The sequence below is a fragment of the Rhamphochromis longiceps genome, linkage group LG14 (genome assembly GCF_057381845.1).
Source record: "Rhamphochromis longiceps isolate RC_006_pf linkage group LG14, R_longiceps_female_GT1.1, whole genome shotgun sequence".
Lineage (NCBI taxonomy): Eukaryota > Metazoa > Chordata > Actinopteri > Cichliformes > Cichlidae > Rhamphochromis > Rhamphochromis longiceps.
Window position 1 is genome coordinate 28159362 of NC_140570.1, and position 9967 is coordinate 28169328.

The window sequence follows — 9967 nt, forward strand, 5'->3', positions numbered from 1 at the left end:
TAAGCCAAGAGAATGAGGTTAGTCATTGATATGTTTCTGTATGATCTGGATTAGTGGTTATGAAAAAGTCCTTACGCTAAGCATAATGTCTATAGTGAGACTGAGATTATTTTTTGAGGAATTAAAATATTTGATTTTGGGGACACCCTGAACACAGTATGCACCACCAGTTTATTTGAACGGCAGTGAAACCATGCTTTACATGAATAGTGCTAATGAAAAGCTCCACAGGACTAGAACAAAATAGTTTTGGGGGCAGTGATATTAAAGGGCAAAAAACAGCATCATGTTCCAAGAAAATGGGAGTTTTTTTTTTCTTGAAGGCCACTTGCAACGTTCTTGAGACATGACTAAAATATGTGCCCTTATATCAGTACACTGAACAATGTCCCCTTCTCATGACTGTGACACAAAGAGCAGCATCTGTTACGCCATACTGACACATTACAAAGAGTTTGCTGCTCAGACACGAATAATGAGACATACAATGATTGTTCTGTTTTATCTCATGAGGCCATCTGTCAGTCATGTTTAGAGTTAGTACAGCTACACTTACACAGAGTACATAGTTTGTCAGATTGCTTTACTCTACCGTATATTATCCTGAAATCTGTAAATAGACGCCATAAAACTGATTCCATGAACACAAGCAGAGGTGTTCTGCTCATACCGAAGACAGATGTGTTACTCTCTAAACACTGACCTTAACTACAACTCCAATGGGAATAAAAGGGATCCTAATAGCACACTACTTGTAAACCCTCCGTGGTCAATGAGTACCTTGCAATTTCTTGTTGAGCAGCTATCAGAACAGAGTAAACAGACTTGGTATGCTGATGGCTAGACAGATAGCTTTATAGTAAAGGGCTGAGTGATCTACTAATCCAGTAATGCGTTATTACAGACTGCACTGGAAGTATGGGGAACAAAAGTCAAAGAATTGGCATTTGAACACTTATGAATACTGTACACTGTAATGTATTGTTTAATACATTATTACAAACTAGAAATGTGTTTGTTTTTTTCAAACAGGTTTAAGTATACGTTTCTAATTTGGGTGTTTATGTCTGTGCATAGAGTTGTGTGGTTCAGTTGGCTGACAAGTGAACTCATTCTTTAAACAACTGTAAGATATTTTAACCAGACCACGAGGAAGGACAAGGAAGTTATAACATCTAAATTGCCCAGTCAGAGCTGCTTCACGGAGCTTTGACCTGATAAGGATACGGGGCGGAACTTGAGGTTACAGAGGGGTCAGCAGGATAAGTCCAACCACAGACAGGTGATAAATTATAAGAAAAGCCTGGGCACTTCACTCCTACAGTCAGAGGACTTGTGTTGGTGTAGGGGGAATGATTTTGTTCTAAGAGTTCAGGTTATTGCAAATCAATTCAAAATTGTTCTGAATAATCACTTTTAAAATATGTCTACCCAGATGGAAAATGTTTCTGGGAGTATGACAACGTGTCCATCCCACAGACCACAAGGGGAAACTGAATGGCTAGATTAGCATAAACACATGGTCGCAATAATAGTTGGAAAAATGTGTATTTTTAGAATCATAAAAAGAAATATGGTATACTTTTACTATACACTTAATATATATATTGAATATATTAATACCAATATCAGAATTTACTGTTATCTTCGAAAATTTTATGATCTCAGTCTCAATTGAATAGTGAAAATCTGTGTGGAGAACTTGTGTGTGTGGTAAGGTTTCCATGCTTTACCATTGAATTGAGTGTTGGGTAAGGGTTAGAAGTCATGCTTATGTCAAGCAAAGCCATCCCTCAACTCCCCCTCCTGATTCTTCCCACTCTCAGGTTAGACTCAGACTAGGGCCACTGTTGCTCAGGTGGAAGAGCAACTCATTTACCAATTGGAAAGCCAGTCTCTGGTTTCTGGCTTCTCCCATCCTATGTCAAAGTATCCTTGGGGAAGATACTGAACCCCAAGTTGCTCGTGTGTGTGTGTGTGTGTGTGTGTGTGTGTGTGTGTGTGTGTGTGTGTGTGTGTGTGTGTGTGTGTGTGTGTGTGTGTGTAATAAGATTTGCAGTAGAAAGTACTTTGAGTGCTTGACTTAAGAAGAAAGGTGCTATAATAACGCCAGTCCATTTTCCAGACTGTCCTACTTTAGCAGATAGATGTCGCAGATGATTTCTCATTTCAATGTGAGGAAACTGATATGAGGAACAAGTGTTTTTGCGCAAGTTGCGGTTATGCATTTTACAGCATAGTTGACTGAAAATTGTTAGAAAGTTATTCTCACAAAATTAACAAAGTTCAGTCCTCAGCTGTTCACTTTATCACCTCATCCTTTCTTTTCCACCAACAAATGTAAATTATTCATGATCATGAGTGATCCCGGCACTCACAAGGAATCATGTTTCCAGTCCTACAACCCAACACCAGCAAGCTGATACACTGTTCACAATACTTTAACTCACACAACACAAGGAGTCACTTTACGGCTGATGCATTCCTTCACACACACACACACACACACACACACACACACACACACACACACACACACACACACACACACACAGCTTTTACAGTGCATGTGGGTGTGTGATAGAATAGATGCAAAGTGTTATAGCTGTTGCCAGTGCGTGTTTATTGTGACAGAAGATGAAAAACACAGCTGACTCATTCAATAGAAAACTAAGCTCAACAAGACAGAACTGCACATGAAAAAATGATATACTAATGACAGTTTATAGTATGCTGACAAATTAAAGATAAAAAAAACAACATACCGGGTTGCTAGTGTAGTTTCACTGTGCTTTGCCATTCTACATTCTATGCTATATTAAGTCTTTGGGGAACATGGATTACCTTTTTTTTTCAACAGATATTTCCAACTTGGGCATAGCGAGCTCAGTCTAACCTTATGGACCAAAATTGTTGAATGACCTCTCTGCCCATGGTAGGACGGCTTCCTCACTGCCTGTTTTGAAATATGTCTTAAAATTAGATCAGAGTGTTCTTACCTTCTATTTATTTATTTTAGTGTTTTATTGATTAGCTTTGTGTTGTTTTCTAAATGGCTTGGGAAAAAAGCAGCTGAACTTATTTAAGCTATGTGACACCCTTTTACCTCTCATCAGCACTTTGTCAAACTGTGTCAACTTTGTCAAGCTTTAATGACACTTTGTTTCTTGTGGATGCGGTATTGTCATCATAAAAGACACCACTCCAATCATGATAGAAATGTTTTATCGCAGGTTACAGAAACCCAGACTTTACCATTAAAATGTTCCCCACATTCGGACACTCTCATTACACAGGTTAACATTTTTCCTTTAATTTGTCACCCGTCCGCGTATACTTCATCCAGTAAGCACACAAAGACAGTCCCTGTATTAAAAGCTGACAGCATTCTGTAAAGTTTATGAGGCAGTAGCACCAGTGAGGAGAGTTACTTTGTGCTCCCTGTGTCTTTAAATCCCTTTGCCTTTCACATAGGCCAGCCACTCACAATAACCCACTCAAATCAAATCAAAAATCCCCAAGGAGTATGCTCTGGGATGGGGGAGTGCCCCATCTCTTTTTTTCGGGGATGGCTACCGGCTGAGTGTAATAAAGGCCTTTGTTATGCTGCCCTGCTGCAAATCTGTGTTGTTAAAGCTCGCATGGCAAAGAGCAAGTGGCCAAAATTGAATGTCACAGAAATGTTTAATCGGTCACACTGATTAATTACTGACTACGGCAGCATTCAAGCCAAAGAACAAGACTGAAATGTAAAAATGATCACATGAGGCTATTCACTTTGTTTTCGTCAAAGTGATCCGAGATATGTTTTAAGCCTGACTCTGTCTTACCTGGAGCAGGACAATAAAGATAAGGATGGAAATGTCTTGAGTTTTGGTTTTATAGAGCTTGTGTGCAGGTAGACACACAGGTTTAACAGGTGCACAGCTGCTTGGATACTGCATACAATGTCCTAACAACAGTACATTTAAAGTGACAGCAGAGTGAGTGCAGATTGTTTTAGTCTTAAAGTGCACTGTTACTAACTCATTAACTGTTACTAACTTAAAAGGCTTACTTCCGCCTTTTAAGTTAGTAACAGTTAATGAGTTGCTGTCTTGCCGTATTTTTTTAAGAAAGAAAGAATCTATCAGCCCACTTACGTCTTTTACTCCAGTTTCTGATTTTGAAGTTAAGTTGTCCTTCTTCACAAAATCGGGCCACTTTCACTGGTAGTAATACAGCAGTCCTTCAGGCTCTGGATTTCCATAGCATTAGGCACTAGTGTAAATCTGTTATAGTCCCAGTGGTCTGGTTTAAGGCAGGGAAGACTCCAACAACTTCACTGTGTGGGTAAGAACCCACCACTAGATCAAGCATGGTGCCTTTTCAAATGACTACTACTGGTGTGGGACTAGTAAACTGTGGAAAGCCTGGAATGGATTTCGGAGTGGACCGTGTTTCATAATTTACTCAGATTTTGATTTACATAAGTTAAAACTAAAAAGACACAATGGGCTTTTTATATACTTCAACCTTTAAAGGCATAAGCCTCCGTAAGCTGGCGTCTTTACTAATGCTTTCTCCAGTAAGACATATCTGTTTCTATTTTTCTTTATCTGCACAAAATGTTAACTGTAGTATACTGGACACTGTAACAGTCATCAACGTTTCTGGTAATGTATAAGAAACAGGCTCCTCTAAATCAAGGCTCCCTGGTTACCTGGAAACTAATTTTGAACTATTTACTATATGTCAGTACTGCTCAGCTATCTCCAAAAATATAAAATTACCATTATTTAATTGAGATACAAGAAGAAGTTACACCAACAGCTACCTAAAACATTTAAACTTCCTGATTAAACAGCACACTCTCTCTGTGATCACTTGCTTTAGAAACGTTGCCCTCCTCCTGCTGTCTGTCACAGCCGTGGTTTCCCTCCCACTCCTCCCTCAGTGACAGTTTGTGTAGCAGCAACAGCCATCAGCCTGAAATGCACCTTACAATTTAAACCAGCCCACCAATCACCAGCCTCTTAGGCAGTAACAGTGGCTAGTAACATTTGCACAACAAAAGAGAAATCTGATTCATCACTCCCCCCCCCCCCCCCCCCCCCCCCCCGCCTTCACTCCCTTTCCCTACTACTGTGACTCCTCCTCTTCTGCCTTTGTGTTCAAACTCAAAATCCCCTTCTACCCCTGTGACCCTCCTCCTCCTCCTCTGCACTAATCTCCTTGTGCCCCACTGGATTGACTGCTTCACCTCTCGCTACACTGTGACTCCCCCGCCCCGCACCCCTCACGACGCATCGCTGACTGGCCTCATTTTTGCAGGACCTCCTCCTCCTCCTCATCTGCCATGCTCGGATGAAGCATGTGTAACAGCCACAGGCACAAGGTGTAATGTTGGCATTGAAAAGGCAATAACAGGAGCAGGATCCTCAACAGGAAATTAGCTTTGGTGCAGGTGTCGATGTATGCTGATTAGAATAACGTTTGCAGATAAATATCACTCATGAGATTTTTCAATCATGCCTACAATAACAGCATGTAGCGTTCTGAAAGAGAATAGATTTGATCTCCCATTTTCCACTGTGCTTAGTGCTTAAATGTACTGGTCACATTACAACTAAAAGGGCCCTCTTTATAGGTACTTAAAAGCCCCCTCACACACACACACTCAATATATAAGGCTCCCATGGGGTTTGGGGGCCACCAATATAGAGTTTAGCCTTGGAGTCGCTTTGTATTTCACATTTAGTGTTTCTATAGCAACTGTGGACAAGTGGACCCCCCTTTATTTTGAACACCATTAAATACCCCACCCCCGTCTTGAGTTTAGTGGGGTTTCCCCCCGCACACACACACACACACACGCCAACAGACGAGGCTGTGTATAGCTCTAGTTTAATTGGTAATGAAAGCTCAGGGAAGAAGAGCTTTCAACAACCTTTTTAATCATTTTAAGTTTTTTATGACTGAGAAACAGTAAAACATGTTTCAATCATTTGCAACAGGTGCACTAAGGATTTGATGCATAAATGTACTTCTTGGGAATAGTTTTTAAGTATCAGAGAAAATAAAGCAGATCAAAGACTTAAAGAAATCCTAAGTGCACAATAAAGGGAATGTAAAATATCACATTTTTGGCTTCCACTTCCACACTTCCAACAAAGGTTTTGGGATTCTGACTTGGAAATCATCGCTCACTTGGTGCATCAGGTTCTTTTAAAGATCCTCTTCATGAGTCTGAATACAGCGTTGTCCCTGATAGCTTTGGAAGTTCTCTCCCACAGGGTGTCCTCCTTCCACATACCCCGACCCTTCCTCTCAGCTTTCACCTCTGCCCTGTGCAGTCGTCTGTGGAGACGCCAGTAGAGGCGCGAGTCAGGGAGGACACCAGCTACGGGGGCAGTGCGAGCCAGTCCGAGCCTGAGTACCTCTTCGTTCATACAGTAGCTCCTCAATGACCCCTTCTGGAGAGATGGGAGAAGACAGGGAAATATCACTTTATAACTTGAAATTAATTATTCACTTTTCCACATAAAGTTTGCCTTACCCTGCTTTGAGACACCAAACAATACAATATGTCGTCCTCTCGGCTGATAAGCTTCAACCACACCATTTGGGAAGGGGCCACATTCTTCTCCAGCCATAGTTTCCCCTCTGGTGTCAGCTCCACTCCTGCAAGATGGACCAGCAGCAGGGATGTAGATACATCTGAAAAGAAGAAAGACAAAGCCTTTACCTGACATTTTATGTATTCTGTTTAGAATATGAATTTTGAGCAAGGCCTGAAACTGTATTTTTTTTAGTAGTGTGAGCATAATGTAACAGTTTAGTGGTGTCACTACTGAAATGCTGCATTTTACATTTAACAATAAAGAAAAAAAATTGTTGTTAGATGCAAAGACAAATTGAACCCTCTCTATACTAAATGACTGATCAGGTTTGAAATCTTGAGTCAGGTGGGGCAAACGTGTTATCTGTGTCCTTTGTGAAGTAGCTGATGCTGCACCTTATGATTTCATTGCTCAGTGACTACTGTGACCTGATATAGTAGCTAACAGGCTTACCTGCCACTTTCAGTCATGGCAATTTAATAAAATATATCCGACTTTGCAAAGTAAAAACACCACAATTATATTATGGCGCAAAAAGATTCAATAATTACGCTGCTAAGCCATAGATTAGTGGCTCTGAATCGTATAGACCATGTATTTCTGGTGTGATAGTGCACATGCTTTCATGATCTCCTCTCTCCCGTATTACCCTTATACTTTGAAAGTAATGGAGAGATAACAGGCAGATAAATTGGAACATGCTCCACTTTAAATCCTTTCTCTGTGATGGAATGGACTTTCCCACGAAGGCTGACGTTCCTCTCAATAAAGCGTGCGGGGATGTCACACGCAGCTTGAAATTTTGTGATCTACAGAGGTGGAACAAGACAACTGAATGACTCATTCTAGAAAAACACAGAAAAAATGACATCTTATGTAGTAGGATGTCGAATTGAGAGAGCAAATTGAGATAGCACACAGTGGACACCTATCAGCAGGGTGAATGTGCAACTGAACATTTGAGGGTCTTTCTCCCTTACCAGTTTGATACTCCTTGCTATGACAATTACACCAGCAATGGCCAGTCCAGTGCTTATATTCTGGGGGAGACAAGAGAATAGTAATGGGATGAGAGTGATGTTACCAACCAGGCTAAAGTGCTGGTCGCTGATAATGCACATGAGCACTATACTTTGCTGGAGACAACTAGAGAAAGGACATCTGGTCAGCGCCATGAAGGCTTTTGCATGAGACCACAGTCCTTCCTTTCAACATATCCGGTTGTTCAGTCTGACGTCACTAGCCGTGTCTGGGTCTAAACTCCGCTGCAGGTCCATATATCAAACGATCACTGTGGCATTACTGAGAGTTGAAAAACTGTCTAAAGTCTTTCATCTTTAATAAAATGATCAGCGTTCTGCTCTACCAGGTGTAACAATTGAGTTTAACATCCAGGCATCCATGAAAACGGAATTTATGACATTTAACGGAGTTAGAAGTTAGCAGGGAGTTAGCTCGCTAGCTTCTATCTAAATACAATATAGCATGTCCTGACTGCGGGGTTTTGGAAACAAATTAAAACATACAGCTTTCTTATCACTTCCAGCATAAATGAAGACAGAAAACTAAACAGCAGTGACGTTTGTAGGGTTACTGAAGTTTGGCTAGCTGGTATATAATGATGTGCTACGTGACCGCTAGCGACATAGCTATGTTAGCATAATATAAACAAGCTAACTTTTTTTCCACTCGATAAAAGTTAACGTGAGTGTTCTCGGTGGTCAGAAACAAATGTAATCGCATGGCAGGATGCTGTAAAAGGACCAAACTTCAGCCAGGAGAACAACTGAGATAATTCATCTACAATACAAAGTTAGTCATTCATATACTGCTGCATGGGCTGGGCTGTAGTTACATCCTAAGGTTTTAAAAACTGAGCTTAAATAAATGATTAGCGGTAATAAAAGCCGAGGGAGGTCAACAGGGATCACTGACTGTTTTAGGAGCTTTTTGAGATCAAATAGAAGAAAAGACATAGCATTAAACATGTTAACAACATAAAAGCCATATTAAACGCAGACTACTTTAGACCCGGAAGTAGGATTCGTCGCGTCATCACTGAACAACCGGATAGGCTACCAACAAGTGAAAGATTAAATGCAGATGTAGGCTGACAGTGAAGTAACCATGCTGTCTGTACATCGCAGTTTTCAAACAAAGGAGACTCCTACCCGCACGAGCGTTAAATTATCATCTGCGAACTGAGATATTAAAGTCACGATGTTATGAGACACCGGGGTTTCTTCCTTTCTTTGTTGTCTGTCCCTCATTCCCTCCTCACTTTCTGTTTCTCTGGAAGTCTGCGGCATGTTGTTGACATTTTCTCGACGCATCCTAAGCCCCGCCCACTCTGGGGAGGGACGCTTCACCAGTGAAGGCTCGTGCGGAGGCTCCGCCTTGTGGTCTGCTGTGGAAATGACAGGAAGGTGTGCACGTCCAATGCGTCTGAAAGCATCAAGTTCACAGCCCGTGTGACATAAAAAGCACCAAAATAACCAGCCCGGTGGATGGCGAAGCTGTTTACTTAGCGCTGCAATAACGTTGAGGAGGGGGTAGAGAAAAAGTTGTCCATGCAAAAATGCAGCTGAGGTTCACATTATTGAACACCGCTGGGATCAGTGACGTATCCATCTTTGTCTACACAGTTTGACCTAGATTTCTTCATTATTTAAAATATTCCCTTGAATTTATCTGTTTATGTCTGTTTTTGTTGTTGTTAGATTTAAAAAAAAAAAAAAGTATGAAGATTTAACTCGTGATTGATGCCTTTTCTATTTTGAGACTGCAATACAGCTGTTCTGAAATGCACACATAAATGTAAACTGCGGTAACATATTTGCAGATTCATCTAGAACAAAGGAGTTTTATTTGATTAAACTGAGTTTGCTTCTTAAGGGTGTTGCAATGCATGAAAAAGTTTGTTTATATTAATTTCAAAGTAAATTTCAAAAATGCACTTAAATAAATTATTACTACTGAATGTGTTTTTTCTTTATTCTTCATTTTCCCCATATATGCATATTAATTTGTCAACTATATGTATGTAGTCGGATCAGTGTTTGTGTTTCATGCAAATGTTGGTTCTTTATTTGCATTTGAAATAATTTCAGTAATAATTATAAAAATAATAATAACTAGATGACTTCGTGTCATCTAATTATTATTATTCAATGCACAACGCAAACGCCCCAGAAGACAATAGAATAACTCAGTTTTGTTTTTGTTTTGTTTTTTGGTTGTTTTTTTTTTACAATCAGGGCCTTTACATAACAATGCAAACAAACACACACATGTTCCCACAACCAACAATAATTCACCAAATATTTAACCATAACTGTCCATGCAGCAGATGATGCACAGTAAAA

The 9967-nt window shown here is 40.3% G+C and overlaps 2 protein-coding genes across 2 annotated transcripts in view; both read right to left on the minus strand.

The window, feature by feature from the left end:
* The window catches only part of plch1 (phospholipase C, eta 1), a 79873-nt gene extending 74147 nt beyond the window's left edge, over positions 1-5726 (minus strand). Inside the window, exon 1 of the mRNA XM_085429428.1 lies at positions 4143-5726. The gene's annotated coding sequence lies outside the window, so the exon portion shown is untranslated. The remainder of the gene's footprint in view (positions 1-4142) is intronic.
* A 154-nt stretch (positions 5727-5880) lies between these two features.
* Positions 5881-8940, minus strand: miso1 (mitochondrial inner membrane subdomain organizer 1). Its single transcript, XM_085429429.1, has 5 exons — positions 8774-8940; positions 7583-7642; positions 7252-7411; positions 6539-6699; positions 5881-6455 (listed from the first exon to the last, which is right to left on the minus strand). Exons 1-5 carry the CDS (start codon positions 8933-8935, stop codon positions 6198-6200), a joined length of 801 nt encoding a protein of 266 aa, XP_085285555.1. The 5' UTR covers positions 8936-8940; the 3' UTR covers positions 5881-6197.
* Between the last annotated feature and the right edge of the window lie 1027 nt (positions 8941-9967).